At 47.8% G+C, this 21,883-nt stretch overlaps 1 protein-coding gene and 1 long non-coding RNA gene across 2 annotated transcripts; both read left to right on the forward strand.

The window, feature by feature from the left end:
• Positions 1-901: 901 nt before the first annotated feature.
• On the forward strand, positions 902-6,708 carry LOC133054964 (uncharacterized). Its single transcript, XR_009692548.1, has 4 exons — positions 902-1,351; positions 2,141-2,267; positions 3,107-3,228; positions 3,846-6,708. It is a non-coding gene; the product is annotated as an uncharacterized LOC133054964 (long non-coding RNA).
• A 2,630-nt stretch (positions 6,709-9,338) lies between these two features.
• ZNF304 (zinc finger protein 304) lies at positions 9,339-17,106 on the forward strand. The gene is made up of 3 exons (XM_061140408.1): positions 9,339-10,472; positions 12,280-12,406; positions 14,227-17,106. The coding sequence occupies exons 1-3, from the start codon at positions 9,684-9,686 to the stop codon at positions 16,053-16,055; spliced, it is 2,745 nt and encodes a 914-aa protein (XP_060996391.1). The 5' UTR covers positions 9,339-9,683; the 3' UTR covers positions 16,056-17,106.
• Positions 17,107-21,883: the final 4,777 nt, after the last annotated feature.

Here is a 21,883-nt window from a genome sequence, read left to right on the forward strand (position 1 = left end):
AGGAGCAAATGTCTTAATTTCATGACTGCAGTCACCATCTGCAGTGCTTTTGGAGTCCAAAAAAATAAAGTCTGACATTGTTTCCATCGTTTCCTCAGCTATTTGCCATGAGGTGATGGGAAGGGTGCCATGATCTTCGTTTTCTGAATGTTGAGTTTCAAGCCAGCTTTTTCACTCTCCTCTTTCACTTTAATCAAAATGCTCTTCAGTTCCTCTTGGCTTTCTGCCATAAGATGGTGGTGTCTGTCTGTCTGAGGTTATTGATAATTTCTCCCAGCAATCTTGATTCCAGGTTGTTCTTCATCAGCCTGTTATTTCGCATGACGTGCTCTGCATATGAGCTAAATAAGCAAGGTGACAATATACAGCCTTGACATACTCCTTTCCCAACTTTGAACCAGTCTGTTGGTCCGTGTCCATTCTCTGTAGCTTCTTGACCTGCACACAGGTTTTGCAGCAGGCAGGTATGGTGGTCTGGCATTCGCATCGCTTTAAGAATTATCCATAGCTTGTGAGCTCAGCCTCAGCCCGAGTTCCTCGCGCCCTGCGTCTGGAAGGGGCCCTAAGTCCTGCGTTGATCAGAGAAGGCGGGGCATTGCCCCCAGGCCTATGGCAATTTGGGCAGTCTCCTTTAAGAGGAAGCCCCGCCCTGTATTAGGAAAAGTGAAGCTAAGTTATCTCCCAGTCTCTTGGCGCCGAGGGGCTGTCGACAAGGAGAAGGGAAATAGCGCACGCGCGTGGGCACAGGCTGGGCGTTAACTATGGTGCACAGAAGCGGATGCCACGGCACTTCCGCCCCCACCCCTAGGCCAATCACAGTCCGGGAAGGGGCGTTTCCGGCGCCTTCGGGGCGGGACTTCCTGGCTCGTTGCTGTAGAGCCTCCTTCCGGGAGCGGTTGACGGTTGAAAGGTGATCACGTGGACCGGAGCACAGCTCCGGGACCGTGTCTCTAGGGCCTGGCGGGTAAGGCCAGCGAGGTAGCGGGCCAATCTCCGCACCTCATCGGAGCCGTGACGCCCCAGCCCCGGCTCCTTCGCCGTGACACTGTGTCTCCGTCTATGGGACAGGAGACTTCGCGCCTCGCGTTTGCCAGTCTCCGTCGAGACTGCACGTTTCTGCAGGCCTCCACCCGCGCTCCGTCGCCAAGGGCCCCGGGGACGGCGGCCTGGGCCTTTCGGGCATTTGACGTCATTTTGTTGTTGTTGTTTGACATCATTTTATAGCGAGGTTCGGAGTTTGAGGCGCAGCCCGAGGGGACCCTGCCCTGGTCTCCCGCCTCACGGGGCCCCATCCCTCCCACTGTGTCCAGTGGCAGTGGCGGGGGCGGCAGCACTGATGAACCCAGCGCAGGTGAGTGGAGGGTCACCCGGGGCCACGCCGTGCGTCCGCGCCCCTGGCGATAGCTGCTGGTGTTTGTCCTGGGGCTCTGCCTTCCCTTCTCTCTGTTCTTGGTCGCGGGTCTCTGGAGGGAGTCACTTCTGGGGTAGGGTACCGAATTCAGGCATATGAATAGATTCCTAAACTGACAACCTCGGGAGTAAATGTCGGCGCCATGCGCCGACTCTCAGGGGTGAGCCTGAGCTGGGAGTGATCAGGCTCTACGTTGTGTCCTAGGGGAACAGAGAGCACCCTGGCTGAGGTCAGGCCTGGAATGACAGCCAGAGGAGCTAGACCTCCCTTCTGAAAGTCTGGGGATAAGGTGGAGGTGATTTAACACGTTTCGTTACATAGGTTTCCTCTGGCTGCCCAGAGGAGGCTGTGGAAGTGAGGGAAGAGGCAGGGAGCCCCGGGAGGACTGTGAACCGATAGCTTTAAGACCCAAGTCCTGGGGACTGGTGGGAGAAGGTGAGCGCGAGCGTGATTGTGCCTGGGAGATCCAGTTTGGATGACACCAGGACAACAAGCTGGCAGGAGAGAGTTCGAGGCCCGTCATACTGTACTTTGGAAGTATCTTTTTCTGCCCACCTGCCTGGTTTTGCTCTGGGCTGCACACAGTAATCAGAGGGAAAAGAGGAGAGAGCAACTACCAGTGTGGTGCAAAGTCAGGCGTCTCCTCTGAGTTGGGACACTGGGGAGAAGAGGGACCTGGGATGCTCTGGGGAGAGATGCCTGCCAGCTTATCTGTCCCCATCGTGGCAGGGCGGTGTGACCTTCGAGGATGTGTTCGTGTACTTCTCCCGGGAGGAGTGGGAGCTGCTAGAGGAAGCTCAGAGACTCCTGTACCGTGATGTGATGCTGGAGAACTTTGCACTTGTGTCATCGCTGGGTAAGTCCCTCTTTTAGTTATCCGTTGCTACCTGGCAAATTACGCCAAAGCTTAGTGCATTGAATAGACAAACACTTATCTCACAGTTGCTTTGGGTAAAGAATCAGGCATATTCTACTTAGGTACCCCTAGCTTAGGATCCTTCATGACCTTGCTGGCAAGCTGCCCAGGGTTTCCATTTGATCTGAAAGCTCAGCTGGTGGTGAATCTCCTTTCAAGGTCATGCACGTGATCAGGAGGCTGTTGGACAAAGCCCTCCATCAGTTTCTCCCATGTTGGGTTCCCCTTAGGCAGGTCACAACAAGGCAGCTGATTTCTGAGATGACAGGCAAGAGACAGCATCCAGGAGCGAAACTGATATTTTTACAACCTGCCTTCGGAAGTGCCATCCCACAGTGTTACATTATTTTCTAACGAACAAAATTATATTCTGTTCATTATAAAATAGAGTTTAAACCCAGCCAGCACTCAGCTGGAAGGCGTTAAAAGGGACATGATTCTCAGTTTCCTGAGCTGGATGTTGTTTCTTCTCATGGGCAGTTCTCGATGTCTCACAGTTCTGTCATGGCGCAGCTTCTTTCCTTGTTCCCTGGAGTAAAAGTGTGAGTCCCAGGGCTGGGTGAGGGACACCTTCCTCCTTTCCCAAAGCCGCCGCAACCTCTGCTGCCGGGAACTTTGAGATGAAGTACTTGGGGGTGAGAAGTCTTGCAGTCTACCCCCGACATGCCAGATCCCTGGCCTCTCTGTGCCCCAGGTTCTGCCCCCTTCCACCATCTTCTCTGTGAAGGGGGTCTGCCGGGGTCACTACTGGCCCCTCATCAGCTGTTCTTTCCCATTAGGACTTGCAGTTTCCAGGTCTCATGGGGCTACCGAGCTGCAGCCGGAGGGGAGCCTGGGGTGCCTGAGGAGGTAGACGCTCCTCCGGTCAGAGCAGAGAAGACCTGGAGGAGGCCCAGGCCTGGTGAGTGGAGGGCACGGGCATCAGGGCTGGCTTCACTTTATAGCAGCAATTTGCACTGCGTCTATAGTGTCTCCTTCCCCACCGTTGATGCTTTGCTCATTCGTCACTTCTACTCTGCCCTTAGGTACCTGTTCATCCCACCCCCCTTTCTAGTCGCACATCTTATCTGACTTCTTGCTCCTCCATGCAGCGCTCCACGGCATTGGGTTTCTTTTAACGTGTCACGAGATGTGCACATATCCTTAGTTTTCCTTGAACACTATCAGGCCAGATAGTCTGTTCTGGGCCAGGTTAGATATTCTGTCAGGCCAGGTTTTTCTGGCCCTGGCTAGACCCTTTTTCACAGCACTCAATCGGCACAAGGAACCAAGAGCCTTGCTTGGAGACCATCTGCATGGTGTGGTTCAGAGAGCCCCTGGTCACACTGTGCCCCATCGTGGTATCCCCTCCTCCAAGGTTCCCTTCCTCTGTAAGTGTCAGAGGCCCCTCCTCCTCCTGATTCTGGGCCCCCTGTGAGGCCCGCAGTCCCACAGACCTGTTGCCAGTTATCAGACACACATTTGTTACCGGAGGCCACCAGCTGCACGTGCACTTCAGCCGCATCTGTCTTCCCTCAGGTCGTTGGCCCGGAGTGGCGGGTGTGGCCGCACCTTCTGAGCAGGGGGCTCCTGTGAGCCGGCTGCAGATGAGAACTGCCCAGGCCGAGCCCTCCACCCACGCGGCTCACCCCTGCGACATGTGTGGCCCAGTCTTGAAAGACAGTTTGGCCCCTGGATGAGCCGCCGGGAACTCCCAGCAGGTGAATCACGGGGAGAGATTTCGGGTGTAGTGTAAACCTCGACCAGATGCAGAAGTGGTAGAATGGAGTCTTCAGAAGAGAAAACGCAGGCTTCATTTGTAAAGTACTACGGATCCTATACATCAGAGACAGCCTTCACTTGCAGGGAGGGTGGAGAGAACTTCCGGCCAGCACCCAGCCCCTCGCCGTGGGGAGAAGCCAAGCGGGCGTGTCAGGAGCTTATTCTCTGCTGTCATCGCCATGGGGTCCTTTGGGTATTGGATTCCCGTTGGGCCGGAAAGCACAACTGAGGCCATAAAGCTTTCTGCCTCTCAGTGGCCCTTGTTGGAGGGAACGTTGCTCCAGGGGACACTTGACTCTGGGACTCTGGGTTAGAGCAAACTAGAAATCAGAAATGCAAGAAGGGCTGTGGAGCCCAGGGACAGTTTCCCACAAGGAGAGTCTTCAGGAGGATGAGCTGTGAACACAGCGGTGTGAGAACAGGTGACAGTCTCTGCTCCAGCAATTACTGGAACAATTACTCCTGTAGATGCTTTTCATAAACAGAACTCACATGCACCAGGGAAAGCTTCCATGATCTATGCAGGCAAGAATCTCTGCAAGTGGAAGAAATGTGGGATGGCTTTAACAAACTGATGTGCCTTTCTCCCGAGGGTGGGCCCGAGTCAGCACGTGAGGATTTGTGCTCAGCAGAACCACAGGAGTGGTCAGGCTCATGCAGCAACAGCACATTGACACTGAGAAGCCTTATGAATGCAGAGAATGTGGGAAAGTGTCTTGTGTCTGCTCTGCTTTTGTTCCAAGTAACATTTCCCACTCCAAAGACAGTCATACTTTGAGTGCAAAGTATGTGGGTACACCTTCTGTGACAACTTTTTTACTCAGCGTGTGAGGGTTCTCACAAGAGAGGATCCCAGAGTACAGTGAATGTGGAAAGGCCTTCGTTCACCCTTATTTGTCTGGCCTAGTAGGATCCATGCTGGAGAAAAACCATTTGAGTATAAGAATATCAGAGAGCCTTTCGTTATAGCTCCTCCCTGATTCCATATGGGAAGGCTCACATGAGGGAGAAATGCTGTGAATCCAGTGAATGTGGACAGTCCCTCTGCCTTCATTTATTCCTTACCAAGCCTCAGAGTGTTCACACTGGGGAGAAACCCTGTGAGCGTAAGAAATGGGCCAAAGCCTTTTACATGTGAACTTGTCTCAGGCATTATCAGAGAACTCATACTGGGAAAAGACCTTTTGAATGTAACTCCTGGGGAAAATCTTCTGAACAGAGGAAGCATCATACTCTGAGGAATTATACCAAAGAGAAATAACTGTTCGTATGCTGTGAGAAAATCTTCTGAAATCAGTCATCACTTATTGTCATTGGAAGAGTCATATAGGAAATGGATCCATCCTAGGACATTGCATCTGAGAATTTATAAAGGAGAGAGAACCAGTGGCTACTGTGCAGTTTCAAAAATCTTCAACCATAGCTCTGCCCTTACTATGCACTGAAAAAGCAACCACAGGAATATTTAAAAAACAAAAACAAAGGAGAAAGAAAAATATAAGTAGATATAACAGGCCAAGAAATGTATTTATGACTTTTCTGGTTTTCCTGAGAAACCAATGACAGTTTATTGTCTGTTTTTTGTTGTTGTTGTTGTTTTTGAGTGGCAAAACAAACTCTCAATTTGTTTGAGAGATTAAACACCTGAATTAATATGCACTGTGTGCCATGCCACACCAGGAAAGCTGGAAGCTTGAGAACATCTCTGCAAATGTTACTTGTTACGAAACATCATCTTAGGTGATGCCTTGATTTATGAAGGCTTTAAAACTTAAATTAGGATACAAAAATGTTGTCTAAAATTATAATCTAAAGACATAAGGACACACTTATGAATGGATCCATTTTACTTAACTACTTAAAACTGTTTAAGGCTTCATTTTTATTTATTTATCCATTAATTATTGAGATATAATTGACCTATAACTATGTATGTTTAAGATGTACAGCATATTTATCAGATACATTTACACTGTAGTATGATTGCCATCATAGCATCAGTTAGCCTCCGTTGTGCCACAGAATTATCATCTCTTTTAGTGGTGGGAACAAATAAGATATCTCTTGGCAAGTTTAATGTTTATGATATAGTTTTATTGTCTGTAATCCCAGTACTTTATGTTAGAGCTCTCGGAATTATTTGTCTACGAGTTGTAAGTGTATACCCCTGAACATCATCTCTCCCATCCCCTCACCCCACCCCCGGCCTTTGGTAACCATCACTGTAATGTTTTCCAGCTCAGTTTTTGGTTTTGTTTTGCTTTTTCCATGCATAAGGGATATTATACAATATTTGCTGTATATCACTTAGCATGACGTTCTCAAGGTCCATCTGTATTGTTGAAAATGGCAGGATTTCCTTTTTTCTCAAGGCTGAGTATATGTGTTTTTATTCCTTTATTGTCGGGGTCCTTTAATGGACCGGAGCCTGGTGGTCCAGAGTTGACAATAAGAAAGTCAAAGAGAAAAAGAGGCTGATGTTCCCTGGTTTACGCAGAGAACCAAAAGCCCTTGACACAGGTCATGGATTGCTCACGAAGGCACAGGGCGCCCTCTCGAGGGGGACTTGGAAGCCTGGGCAGGAAAGTGAGCATGACGGGTTTCTACATTCCAGAGAATTAGCCAGGGGGCGGGCGGGGGGGCGACAAAAAAGACACCTAAGCTCTGATGGAGCAAAGGTGCTTTAATAGTCTTTCTGTGAGTATATGTAGGGTGTTGTACAAGACATGATAAAGATCAGAAAACCAAATGTACAGCAACTGTTACCAAGGGATTAATAGTGATCACAAGGTCAGATGACAATCCATATCTCAAGAAAGAGGATCGAGCCTAAGCAGTTTTATCGTAAAGAGAATGTTTACTGAAGGAGACTCAAGCCTGCCTCACATAATGACCTCAGTCCTGGGAGTGGCTTGCTGTTCCACTGAAAAGGAACAGAGGATTTATGAGAAGCAGCACATAGGAATCCTCCTGTTAAACATTCCCTGACAATTTATCCGTTGATGGACATTCTGGTTGTTTCCACATCTTCGCTGTTGTGAACTATAATAAACATGGAAGTGCTTCTGTCTCTTTAATAACCTGTTTTTATTTCCTCTGGAGCTTGAGGATGAGATTGATGGGGATTGCAGCTTGTCTGCACCATGCCCATCCCCGAGCACATGGCCTTGGTCATGTCACTTAGGCTTGGGGTTGAGTGTTTGTGTGTGTAAAATAGAAACCTTGGTTAAATAGAGTCAGGAGACCAGGAGGAGGGAGTTCCCACACCCTGCCACTGACAGCAGAGCCCAACAGGAAGGAGAAATGTTCCTCTTCTTCCAGGGAAAGAGGCAGTCAAGGAAAAGCCCTGCACTCCCTCCTGATTCACTTTTGCCCCCTCTGTAAAAGTGTTCTCTTGCTGTGCAGGTCCTTGCTTGGTGGCGCACCATTGTTGCAGGCTCCAAATCACTTGTAAGTTGATCCTGTGTAAGCCCCTGTTTGCTGGAGAAATAGCTGGCAGTCATTGTTTTAGGGGAACAGTGTTCAACAGGAAGAACCGAGAGTTCAGAGGTGAGTGTCAGACCAGCTGCCTGTTCCCCAGGGCCCCCTGAACCCTGCTGTCCCCCTTCCAATCACAGCCCTTCCGTGGCATGTGATTTACCTGAGATACAGATAGAAATCAGCCCACATGCCAAATTCTAGGCAGAGGGAACCTCCTGCACAGTGATGGGGAGCAGGGCACGCGGTGATCCTGAGGCATGTGAGAAATTGAAAGAGTGACGAAGCTAGTGCAGAGCAGGAGACGTGGGTCCAGCATGGACGCCTTGTCATGGGCACCCAGAGGCAGGCACATGCAGGGCACACTCAGAGAGGTCATGGAATTTACAGAGACTAGCAGGAGACTACAACACCATCACACATAGGGCTCCACAAAAATGAATCTGCAGACGTGCAACTTGGACACATGCGGGACACAAAATCCTATGCAGATGTACACACAGATACCCACCAGGGCACAGAATAGAGAGGATATATTTATATTGACCGAAGACACACACACTCATGAAAACAGACACAGGACACCCAGATACGTGTGCTCACAAGTCCCATACATACCATGAACAGTGCTCACAGGGACGTGCATGGACAACACGCAGACGCATCCACCGGCAGCAAGATATGTACATGCAGACACGGGCACTGGTGTGCAGGAGTGTGGAGACATCCAGAGAAAAACTGGACGTACACATAGGCCACACAAGGACAGCAGGAACGGATACACTGAGAGAGGGGCACATGGAGAGAAGCAAAGGTAGACACCTTTGTACAGCCACGTTGACAGATGTAGATGTACAAATGGTTGTACATGAATAGGTGGAACCATCCAGAGACACACACAACAGCTCACTCGCTCACATACACACACATTTACATGGGCATTTCCAAATGCAGATAATCATATGTATACACATAGAGTGTGATGATAAACATTTAACTCTGCTCTTAAGAAAAAAGCGCATATAGATTATGTAAGTTGATTACAAATTTTATTGATATAAAGGGTGTGACGTGCTTCCCAGGTGCCGCACTGGTAAAAATCCACCTGCCAGGGCAGGAAATGCAAGAGACGTGGATTTGATCCCTGAGTGGGGAAGATTCCTAAGAGCAGGAAGTGGCCCCCCCACTCCAGTATTCTTGCCTAGAGAATTCCTTGGACAGAGGAGCCTGGAGGGCTACAGTCCGTGGGGTCACAAAGAGTCCCAGCATGTCCTAGTCATGCTCAGACACACTGAGCAGCCGCTCACAATGCAGTTTACAAATGGTGATGGTACATTCAATGGTTTTTGTTGCAAATTCCACAAGCCAATTAATTAATTCTGCCAAGAGGAGCCTCCGACATCTTCCTCTAGCTGTATGTGTAAGAAATTGTGGTCATGATGAATAGTACCAGTGACAGCTTGTGTGTGTTCAGCACCAGGTCTTGTGCTAAGCACTTTTCATCTCACTTCCCATTTGGAAGGTATTTTCCCATTTCAGTTGCTGTAGTTGGGGCAGGGAGGTGGTCACGACTTCCAGTTCCCACCCCCGGGGTTTCTGTGTCAGAAAGTGTAGGTTGGATCCCGGAATGTGCGTTTTGAGCAAGTTCAGAAGGGATGCTGAGCCCGTTTTGGATATCAACGAATAGCAGGAATATTTATGTTACTACATGAAGACTGCACAAGAGAGGGATATTGATCTTCAATTTTCCTTTTTTTTTTTTTTTTCTTTTGGCTGCGCTAGTAGCTTGGGGTTCGTAGTTCCCAACTAGGGATCAAACCCGGGTCCCTGTTGGGAAAGGGTAGAGTCCTAACCCACTGGGCCACCAGAGAATTCCTTTCCATCATTCAATTTAAATCTCAGTCCCCAAAACTCCCAAGAGGTGAAGCAGCTCTCCCAGGATGAAAGAATGCTCCACCTGCTGGAGACGTCGGAAGACGCTGCTTTCCTACAAGTCATCACAGAAATCTGGGCGCGTCGCCTTTATGAGGAGGTCTGGCACTTCCTGGATGGCTCAGATGGCAATGCAGGAGACTCGGGTTCAATCCCTGGGTCAGGAAGATTCCCTAGAGGACGGGAATGTCAACCCACTCCAGTATTCTTGCCTGGAGAATTCCATGGACAGAGGAGCCTGGAGGAGCTACAAGCCATGGGTCAGAGTTGGACACGACTGAGCAACTAACACCTTCTGGTACTTCAGGACGTCATTTTTCTCGGACCTTTCTCTCTCCACCTGCTTCCTCGGAGCTGTCGGGACAACCTGAAATCGGCCCTTTCCCTGCTTGGATGTCGGCCACAGACTCCTTTACCCAGAAGTCTGTTCTGCGGTGCATCCGCTCTGCGCCAATGGCAGCCCAGAATATGCGCGTTTCCGTTGGCCCTTTCAGACAGAGGCGGGACTTCCGGTCACACGGTCGTGACGTATTTTGCTGGCGCCGGTACTGTCAAGAGGGGCTGCGGGGCCTCCGAGTCGGCGTAGGTTCCGCTTTCCGTGCGACTCTTGGGAAGCGAGTGGGAAAGGACGGTAATAAGGTCGGGGCCTCAGTCCGCGTCGTTATTACGATCCATGGTCGCCGCCGTGGGACGGGCTGCCTAGCGCGGAACAGTGGACTGGGGCCGCACTCCTTCCCAGGCCTTCGCCTTCGCTCTCCGTCCTCGTTCGCTTCCGGAGGCGGCACCCGGAGCCCGTACGCCGTTTTGACCGGGAGGAAACCAAGGCTCGGAGCTCGACCATCGTCCAGGGCCCACCGCACCCAGGGGGTGTGCGGGTCCCGCTGCTCCCGCGGAGCAGCTCCAACCGCCAGTTTCTCGACCAGGTTCTGCTCACAGGACCCCATGGCGGCTGCGGCGCTTATGGACCGGGCTCAGGTGAGTGGAGGGTCCCTCAAGCCCTCGCCGACTCAGGTGTGGGGGATGTTGTGTTCTCAGGCTTTCCGAACTTGGCCTTCGTCGCTCCCTTCTCTTGAGTAAGAAGGCGGTGAAGGGCGGTCATTGACGGTGAATACGTGGGGAGGATCCCGTTCCCAGTGTTGAGATGAGGTGCGAAATGGTTTCCAGGGCTTAGGAGTCCCAGGTACCAACACTTGGAGGTGAAGAGGAATTAAGCACGTTCTGGAAACGGCAGGTGTCTGCGGTTATGTGTGCTGAGAACAGAGAGCAAGCAGTCAGGAGTCGGACTGGAATGGCAGCCTGGGGAGCTGGACCTCTGTACTGACAGTGATGGGCACCACGGAAGGTTTCTAACAGAGAAGGGAGGTGATCTGACGTCGATGTTGACAGGCTTCTTCTGGTAGTACAATGGAAAGACTGGGGGAGCCTGAGGGTGGGACGTGAGACCAGGAGGGAGTCGACTGCAGTAGTCCAAGTGTGTTGATTGTGGGTGACTAGAGTGGTGGCTGTGGACCTTAGAGAAGTTTTTAAAGTGGGGGCAGTGGAGGTTTTCTGATGAGACGTATTGATCTTCTGTGACTCTTCACCTGTCCCTCCCTCTGCGCTTGAGTCTAGGGGCCTTAAAGGAGGGGTCCTTTCTAGCCCAGCACCCTGAATCTAAGCCAAGAGTTATATGAAGAGGTTCCTGCTTTGGGCAGCCAGTAGGAGGAAGACTGGACAGGTGTATTAGACTCAGGAACATCTTATGCAAATGCTTAGAGGTAAGATTGAGTTGGGAGTCCTTAAGGAGCCATGGGTCTTAGTTCTGTCTGTTGAGAAAAGGGTCAGGAGTTGGGCAAATGGCAGGCTGAGGAGCTGGGCTTCTGTTTTGAAGGTGATGAAAGACATGGGCTTCCCGGATACTTCAGTGGTAAAGAGTCCGCCTGCAGTGTAGAAGATGCAGGAGACACGGGTTTAATCCCTGGGTCAGGAAGAGCCCCTGGAGGAGGCAATGGCAACCCATTCCCGTAGTCTTGCCTGGGAAATCCCATAGACAGAGGAACCAGGCGGGCTGCAGTCTTTAGGGTCCCAAAGAAACAGACTCGACTAAGTGACTGAACATGTAGCATGCACAAAAGACATGGAAGATTTGGAGCAGAAGAGAAATGCACTGAACCAGAACTTAACAGGCTCCTTCTGGCTGCTGTCTGGTTGAGAATTGAGTGTGTGCATGAGGGAGGAGGCTACTGCAGTGATCTACAGAAGTGTTGATGGTGGCAAAGAAAGTCCCAACTGGGCACTGAGGACTGGGTGTCTTGCTCAGGCACTGGGGTGGCAGTGGAGCCTGTCAGACACAAAGGTGTTCTTCCTGGATTCTGTGTGCAGAGTGACTTGGGTGGGATGTGCCTTGGAAGTGTGGACTGAAAAGTTTTCAGTCTTAATGGGGGGGGAGGACCCCAGATATGAGGAAGGTGTGGTTCAGAGTGATGTACATGGGGAAGAACATGGGCTGATGCCTTAAAGTTGTGTCTGGGAGGCATGGTCAGAAGGATGCCAGCGGGAAAGATTTGGTGCCCTTCCTGCTGGACCCGTGGCTTACATAGTCTCTGTCTGCCCACCTGCCTGATTTTGCTCTGGACTGCACGCAGTGGTCAGAGGGACAGGAGAGGGCACCCAGAAGTGGTGTCACGGCTGAGTATCACCTCCAAGTTGGGAGACTGGGGAGCAGTGGAACCAGGGGGTGGGAGGTGAGTGGACGCCTGGGGAGTCCTGTTGTCTGTGGGCTCAGCTGTCCCCATCGTGGCAGGGCGGTGTGACCTTTGAGGATGTGTTCGTGTACTTCTCCCGGGAGGAGTGGGAGCTGCTGGAGGAACCTCAGAGACTCCTGTACCGCAGTGTGATGCTGGAGAACTTTGCACATGTGGCCGCCTTGGGTAAGTCCCTGTTTCAGTTATCTAGTGGTACATGTCAAACTACTCCAAAAGTGAGTGACATGAAATAATAAAAAGGCATTATGTAAGTTTCAGCATGTTAGGAACTCGTCACAGCTTACCTGGTGCTTTTGGCTCAGGGTCTGTCATAAGGCTTCAGTCAGGCTCCCAGCCAAACTGTTCTCATCTGAAGGCCATTCTTGGGAGGATCTCATTCACAAACTCACTCATGTTTTGTGTTTCCAAAAGGTCATTTCTTGTGACTTGTTAGACTGTAAGCTTTAGTTCCTCGCTGGCTGTTGGTCAGACGCCCCCTGGCTTCCTTGTCACCGTAGCCTTTCTGTAGCGCATCTCACAGCAGGGAAGGAACCTTCTCTCTGAGGGGAGAATGTCCAGGACAGTAGCTGGTCTTTTTCTAACCTGACCTGGAAACAGTGATCCCATCATTTTTTCCTGTTCTGTTCTTAGAAACAGGTCAGTCAGTGTAGCCTCCATCAAGGGAAGTGGCTCATGCAAGGGCAAGAACACCAGGTGATAGGTCTTCCTGGGCCATCGGAGAGGCTGCCTGCCACAGGCTCACACGCCTGCTGCAGTGTCCTTAGGTTTGGTTTTTCCCTGGTGCCCTGGGGGCAGCTCTTCCTGTCCTGTCAAATCAGGGGCTCTTCTCCCTCCCATCTTGGTCCCTAGGGTAGGGGCGGTAGATGCCCAGGGCTGTGGTGGTGTCCCCTCCCTGAGCAATCTGACACCTGCTGCCCAAAGCCTTTTTGGATCAGGTTAGGAGTTCAGGGCTCTGGCTGACAGTTCTTGGGGACGGACTGTGCCAGGAGTTATAGGTACTGACATAGTCCCTGCTTGTGGAGGGCATAGGGGTGTTCTGGTGAGTCCTCCTTTGGGTTTGTTTTTGTTTTTTAACATCTTCTCTTTTTCTCTGTGGGATGGTCTATCTGGACCTTTCATTTGCCCTGCCCTTTTTTTTTTTTTTAATTGGAGTAGGGCTAATCCAGAATGTTGTTATTTTCTGCCCTTCCTCCCCCCCCCCCCCCCCCACTTTTTTTTCTTTCCCCACAACTTCCACCTTCCAGATCCCATATAGTTGCCCAGTGGCAGAGAGGCAGAAAGCGCTGGGTGCCTGTGGGTGGACCTGACTCCAGCCACACTGAGAGGCCAGAGAGAGCCTAGCACTGCCCCATAGGAACTGAGAGAACCATCTGGGAGCAGGGTTCACTTTGTACTGTCAGCCTGTTCACCAGTGTTTTCTTGCCAAGGCCCTTAGCAGTACCTTACTTCTCCCTTTCCTCACCATTCATTGTACTTGGCGTTTCTCCTCTATCTTCCTTTCCTTGGCTGTTTTCCCACCTCTCTGGCCTCTGTCACTCATTCTCCTCAGCTTACTCCGAAATGCTCTGTAACATTGGCTGCTTTAACATGTCATAAGTTGTGCACATACCTGTACGTAGTCCAGAAGAGCCAGCTACTTACTTGCAATCAGATTTTCCTGGGCGTGGACACAGCCTTCTGCACCAGGCTCACCTGACACCAAAAGCCAAGACCCTGCTGAAACCCTTTGTAGAGGAGTGAGTTGGAGACCTCGCCTCCACTTCCAGTACTGTCCACTATCATTGTGTCTTTACCCATCATTAGAAGTCCTCCATACCTTCCAAGGTGCAGGACTGACAATGGGCCCCTCCTTACCCTGATCCTGGCCCCCTCATCCTGCAAAAGCCCAAGGACTCACTCATTGGTGTGTCACACACTCAGAGTTGATGGACTTGCTGCTTCCCACCAAAGTCAACATGTCCCTCACTAGCATTCTTTGCTTTCAGGTTGTTGGTGTGAAGCAGACAACGAGGAGGCCCCTTCCGAGCAGAGCGTTTGTGTAGAAGAAGTGTCAGAGGTCAGGACTCCTGGGTCCTGTCCACTTATCCAGAAAGTCCATCCGTATGAGAGAAGTGACCCGCTCTTGAAAGACATTTTCCACCTGGCTGAACACCAGGGTTCATGCCCTGCACAGAACCTGGACACACGTGACCCCTGTGGGCGAGGATTCCTGTTGAGTGAGAACTTTCATCAGCACCAGAAACCACATGGTGGGAAGAATCCCATCCAAGGGGATGGTGATGAGGCCTCATGTGTGAAGAGCTGTGCCACCTATGAGTTAGGGAGACCTCTTACTTGCAGGGGGAAAGGGATGGACGTGCTGGATAGCTCTAGCCTTTTCCAGCATCAGAGCACTCACAGTGGACTGAGTCCATGCAGAAGAGCTGAGTTTGTGGAATCATTTGCACACAAGTCCAGTCTAAGGCGACACCAGGGAGACAGTGATGAACTGATGTTTTTCAATTGCACTGATGATGAGCAAGCCGTCATGAACGCCTTCACTCTCCTCGACAACCAGATAACTCAGGCGGTTGAAGTGCGATCCTTTAGGTTCCTACCTTGTGGAAATCTGTCCAAGGAGAAATCCACTCTTATTCATCACAGAAAACTTCATGATGGGGAAACATCACATGTGTGTACGGAGTGTGGCAAGGCCTTCATTCACTTGTCTCACCTAAAAACTCACCAGAAATTTCACACTGGCAAAAGACAATACGCATGCAGTGAATGTGGAAAGGCCTTCAGCCGCAAAGACACACTTGTGCAGCACCAGAGAGTTCACACTGGAGAAAGATCTTATGACTGCACTGAATGTGGAAAAGCCTACAGCAGAAGTTCTCACCTCATTCAGCACCAGAGAATTCACACCGGAGAAAGGCCTTATAAGTGCAGTGAATGTGGGAAGGCCTTCAGTCGTAAAGACACACTTGTGCAGCACCAGAGATTTCACACAGGGGAGAGGCCTTATGAGTGCAGTGAATGTGGAAAATTCTTTAGCCAAAGCTCTCACCTTATTGAGCACTGGAGAATTCACACCGGGGCGAGGCCTTATGAGTGCATTGAATGTGGAAAATTCTTTAGCCATAACTCCAGCCTCATTAAACATAGGAGAGTCCACACAGGAGCAAAGTCTTATGTGTGCGGCAAATGCGGGAAGGCTTTTGGCTGCAAAGACACACTTGTTCAGCACCAGATAATTCACACTGGTGCACGGCCTTATGAGTGCAGTGAGTGTGGAAAGGCCTTTAGCCGTAAAGATACGCTTGTGCAGCACCGGAAAATCCACACTGGAGAAAGGCCTTATGAGTGCAATGACTGTGGAAAATTCTTTAGCCATAGCTCCAACCTGATTGTGCACCAGAGAATTCACACTGGAGCGAAGCCTTATGAATGCAGTGAATGTGGGAAATGCTTTAGCCACAATTCCAGCCTCATTCTACACCAGAGAGTTCACAGTGGAGCAAGGCCTTATGTGTGTAGTGAATGTGGAAAAGCTTACATTAGTAGCTCCCACCTTGTTCAACACCAGAAAGTTCACACTGGAGCGAGACCTTATGAGTGCAGTGAATGTGGGAAATTCTTTAGCCGCAACTCTAGCCTCATTCTACACCAGAGAGTTCACACTGGAGAAAAGCCTTACGTGTGCAGTGAATGTGGGAAGGCCTATAGCAGAAGCTCCCATCTTGTTCGGCACCAGAAAGCTCACCCCGGAGAAGGACGTCATGAATGCAACAGTTTTGGTGACCCTTTAGCTGCGTCTCTTAAACTTGTTTAACACCCAGAAACTTCACACTGGAGAAAGGCCTTATGAATGCAGTCAACGTGCTGTGTCCCTTTGCAAGATTATAGGACTCACACCAGGAAAGGTGGGAATCATCGTTGGTACAGAGACACTGAGATAATGGAGTGGGGATGACTGAGGCTCGTGAGAGGATGGGTGTCTGTTCTTAAGGCGGCGTCTCTATATGTCCCTGCGATTTTGGCTGTATGGCATGAAAGTATACAGAAATTCTCAGGACCTTCACACCTCTAAGTCTCCTGTGGCTGACACACTGTCTCAGTAAATGAAGGTCTGTGGATTCCTGTATCTCCCTGGGCTGTTGATGTTCTGGCCATCACTGCACAGGCAGGAACCCCAGCAGTGACAGAAGAAAGATTCAGGGCTTGGGCTTCTCTGACCAGTCAGCATTCCTAGTGAGTAAGGTGGACGTGGACTTCATTGCTCTGCAGTTTTTGCTGATCCTGAGGCAGGGCTTATGCTCCTAAATTGTGTGGAGAGGGATATGGTAGAACCAAAACAGTTGGCAGATGGGACTGTCCAAGAAGAATGGTAAATACAGATATTTATGGGTATTATTTAGATCTTAACATCTTTGTTGAGGTATGATGACATGAAATAAATGGCATGTATGTAAAGTGTAAAGCGTTTTATGATTCAGCATGTGTATATACTGACGAGACCACACATCAAGATAATGGAGATATCCAACACAGCCAAGAGATTCCTTGGGTCCCTTTATAATCCTTTCCTCCTCGTCCTTTCTAACCCCCCTTTCCCACAATTCACAAGTAGTAGCAAGTATATTCTAGAATTTCATATAAACAGAATTATATACTTTCTGGAGAGTGGGGACTCTGGCACTTTTCACCAAACATAACTTTTTTGACATTAAGCCATATTATTGCATGTATCAGTTACTCATTTGTCTTGTTGAATACTATTCCATTGTATGGATATACCACAATTGTTCTTTTATCCATTCACCTGTTAGTGGATGTTTGGGTTGTTTCTGGTTTGGCTGTTACAAATAAAGCAGCTGTGAAGATCTGTGTATTAGTTATCATTGAATTATATTACATTGTATGGATGTACCAAAGTTTGCTTATCCAGTCACTGAAGAACATCTTGATTGCTTCCAAGTTTTGGCATTTATGAATAAACGCATCATGCATTGTGTGTAAGTGGATGTAAGTATTCAGTTCGTTTGGGTTCAAGCCAAGGAGTATGATTTGCTGGGCAGTAGTAAGAATATGTTTTCTTTTTTTAACTTTTTCATGTTTTTGGCTGTGCTGTGTCTTCATTGTCATGCACAGGCTTTCTCTACTTGTGGCAAGTAGAGGCTACTCTTTTTGTTGTGTGCAGTTTCACACTTCGGAGGCTTCTCCTGTTGCAGAGCATGGGCCCTAGGCTTGCGGGCTTCAGTAGTTGCAGCACACAGGCTCAGTAGTTGTGGTGCACGGGCTTAGGTGTTCAGTGGCATGTGGGATTCTTCCCAGACCAAGTACTGAACCCGTGCCCGCCACACTGGCATGCAAATTCTTAACCACTAGCCCACCAGGGAAGTCCAGTAAGAGTAAGACGCTGTCTTCCAGAATGGCTGCAAAAAATCCTTTTGCATTCCCAGTAGCAATAGATAAGAATTCTAACTCCACGTCTTTGTCAGCATTTGGTGGTGTCAGTGTTTTGGATTTTTGCCAAATAGTTGTGTAGTAATAGCATGTTGTTGTTGCTCTAACTGCACTTTTGTAATGACTTATGACAAGTATCTTTTCATATTCTTTTAACAGTGTCTTCTGCTTTCAGAGCAGAAATTTTAAATTTTAGTCAAGTCCAAGATACTCAGTTTTTCTTTAATGGATTGCGTTTTTGGTGTTGTAGCTAAAAACTCCTCGCCATACCCTAAGGTCTTCATTATCTCCTGTGTTATCTTCTAGATGTTCTGTAGTTTTGTTTTTAGGTTTATTATCCATTTTCCAAAAATATTGTTGAAAAGTGGAAGATTTGTGTCTGGATCATTTTTTTAAAACCCCATTTGTTTAAAAGACTATCCTTTCTCTATTCCTTAGCCTTTGCTCACTTTTTAAAGCCCACTTGACTATATTAGTGTGAATGTATTTCTAGACTGACTGTTCCAGTCCTTTCCATTTATTGTGATAATCATCATATGGCCGTGGGGGCTTTTTTTCTTGTGTCTTATTTATATGGTATATTTCATTAATTGATATTCAAATGTTAAACCAACCTTGTATTTCCTGGGACATATCCCACTGGATCATGTTGTGTATCAGCAAAAACTACTTAGTATAGTTCTATATAAATTCTTTGTGTCAGAATTAATAATTCGTATCTTTCTAGGAATTTGTCCATTTTAACTAAATTGTCTCATTTGAGAGGATTAGGATTGTTTATAATATTCTCTTATGAGACTTTTAATTTCTGTAGGGTCAGTAATGTCTTCACTCCTGATTTTGTTAATTTGTTATCTTCTTTTTTTGTCCACCAACCTAGAGTTTTGCCCCACAACAAATCCTTAATTTGCGACTGCAAACAGTATCGATCTGACTTTTGCTTACCAGTAGGGAGTCAGCAAGAAAAAGAGCAAGGGGAGAGGGGCTAAGAAGAGAGATCAGAAGGGGCAGTACAGAGAGCTGAATGTGGGAGGGGAGAGCCCGGGGTGTGGGAGGAGAGAGAGCTGAGTGTGGGAGGCAGCTGGAGGTCATGCAGATGGCGGGTTTACAGGGCATTGAGTCTCCCTTGTTTCTGCTGAAGCTTGTCTGCTTGCTCAGTAGGTTTGGCCAAGGAATCTTTAGCGATGTAACTTATTTCAGAATTGAATTTGGAGGCCTCTGCATACTAATAAAAAAGGCTATCCATTGGGCCTGAGAATTCTAATTATTTAAAGAATGCCTTCATTTTCAAAGGGGTCTCTCAAATGAACCTTTTTGTTCAAATCAGGCGTTCCCCTGAGTGGCCATTGAGGGCTTAAGTCATCCTTTGTACAGTTATCTTATTCAGCACGGCAGGCACAGAATTAGGATTGTAACAGGAATAGGAAATACAGGGATTTTTCAGGGGAGAGAAGATTCAGGCTTAGACAACCCCAAGGCCAGGCAGTGGTCACTAGGAATGTAATTCTTGTGGACCTTAGTTTCCTAACCTGATGTTTGGCCTCCTCACCCCACAGACCCACAATGATTCCCCTGGCACGTGGATACTGGTGAGAATGTTCTCTATAATACTGCCCAGCTCACACTACTATACAACAATTTCGAGATGGAAGGAGTCCTCATTTGGTTTATTGGTGACCCACAGGGCAGTTTGTCATGTAGCCTCCAGTACTATGAGAACTGCAAGCCCATTGGTCTGTGAAGCTGGTCTGAACAGGTTTATAGGGCAGTACTTCTGTTCCCGCCATGATTCAACTCACAACAAAACTACACTTTTCGACAGCACAGAAAACAACAACTAGTATCTAAAAGGACAATAAAAAAGGTTTGAAAAGGAATGGCCTGATCCTCCAAGTATCTCAAACAACTAGGAACTAATAACAAATTCCAGGTGTCAGACTGACAATGAAAAGCCAAGAAACTCAACACAAAGCAGAGTGTAGACCCACTGCTGATGTACCACGTCGTCAAGGACTCAAGTTGTCCTTGAGAAGCAAGGCACAGGGGGTGTCTGTGGGACTGCACCTGTGGCAGGCTGGGGTCTGCGGTGGCAGCTGCGGCAGACCAGATCTTGGTGGGGCTTCCACAGTGAACATAATAGGCGTCCCACCGCTTCTACAGTGGATGCATCCAGTTTATGTTCCCTTCCCCACTGACTGTTGACAATGAGATACAGGCTCAACAGCAGTGCGAGTTGGAGGACTGATGACGATAATCAGTGTGGAAGCTCCTTACAACTTCTCCTATTTATTTTTTAGCCTTGTTAATCTGAATTTTTCTTACCAATTACTTTTTCACTTGCTTTAATACTAGTTGAAGAAATCATACAGCTCTCATGTTTAACTATAATGTTGTCCATTTTCAATATTGAATGAATAGTTGCATATCATTCAAAGACCTTGAAGAGGACTTTTACCACATTTAAGAAATATCCACTCTTCACGAAATCTATCACACAAAAAATGTATACTTGCATTTTTATATTGTTTATACAAAAAATAGATAATAGCAAGGTGAGCAATAATAGAAAATTGGTTTTTTCAATCTCCCATGTGCATCAGTTTGTCACAAGTCCAAACTCATAACTGAGTTAAAAGGTTGAGCCTTTGAAATGTTTGCAAAGTTGTGAACTAACAGTGACTTGAACTTATCTAATACAGAGAAAGAGGGGCAGAACTACCTGTTTTCCTGCCTGCAAGGAAGAGCTCTAGTTGTCAGGCAGTCACCTCAAAATGGGAAGTCTGGCATTCAGGAGTTGGCACTTTCAAAAATGGGCATATTTAAGGACTGATGAATTTCCAGGAGTATTACTGGGCTCAGTACAGTTGACTTGGGAACTTTTGGAAGTGGGGTTGCTATAGTGAGGCATTTACTGATTGGTTGTTACCTAGGGGCCTGAACACTGTTGGCTGAATTCTAGAAGGTTGGCACTGTCAATTATTTGCTAATTTCTGGAAGCTTGAGTTTACTGGCGTGAGGCTGTTGCTGACTAGTTTTCACAGATTATCTGAAGTTATCTCTAATGTGTTTTCTTGCTCAAGATTTTGGAATTTGGCTAAAGGAAGTCTTTGTCTCCCACATGTGAAAAACCAACACATTAATTCTCAGTCCCCTCTTTCGTTCTTCCTTAGCCAGACTCTCAGAAGAGACCACAAGGCGTTATGAGAAGCTTGTTTATGAGCTAATGTTGCCCCTAAACTATTTAATTCGCAATTACAGTGAGAGAAAAATAGCTCTAACTGCTAACTTTTTGTAATGTTAAAAAAAAAAAAAAAGCTGAAGTCAGAATATTTAGGGTGTTCTGACAGAATCAGTACCGGACACAGAACACGTGCTCTCTACACAGAAGAGCTGGCAGTCTTGTTTCCAACATATGTCATGCAGCTACTCTTGTACCTGAATCCTTTTTAGTACTAACTGAACATTTATAGGTTAGTAAGTACAAACAGCACAATTTCTTTATTCATTTTTACCTATCGGCAACTCTTTTTAAATATTGTCTTTACCTTTCCCTCCAAACTGTTAATGCATCATGTTTTCAAATATGAAAATAATCACATTTTTTAACCAAAGTCTGAGTGTGTCTAAGGTTTCAGCAAGCCTTGAGGTCTCGGCTTCATTTTCTGACTTCTCAGACTCAGTGACTCTTACTCACACTTGATCTTAGCCAAAAGGCTGAGAAGCGATCAGTGACTCTTACTCAAACTTCATTGATTTCTTTTTTTTTTTTTAATTTTTTTTTCATTGATTTCTTTTCACCCACTGTCACAAATAAATTTCTCTAGAACCATTTCTGCCACTTCCCTTGAAAAACTATAAAATTATTATTAATAACATTTAATAACATCCATTTAACAAATATTTTTCCAAAGACAAACCTCAACTCCCTGTGTATATACTGTTGTGATAATTTACAAGCAAAATGATAAACCATTTCCCAGCAAGGAGAAGAGATTATGGAATCACAAACCTTTATATCAGGGATAAGCTGGCCCCTTTGCACACATGGTCAGATTCTGAGGGGCATATACTGTCCTGGCAGAAGATGGCACAAGATAAGTTCTGCTTCTGTTAGAGAGGTTTCACATTCTTAATCACTGACTATTCAGGCAGGAAAGACGTTTTCTCTGGGAACCAGGGGCACCTCATAACCCT

Source organism: Dama dama, chromosome 4, assembly GCF_033118175.1.
Source record: "Dama dama isolate Ldn47 chromosome 4, ASM3311817v1, whole genome shotgun sequence".
NCBI lineage: Eukaryota > Metazoa > Chordata > Mammalia > Artiodactyla > Cervidae > Dama > Dama dama.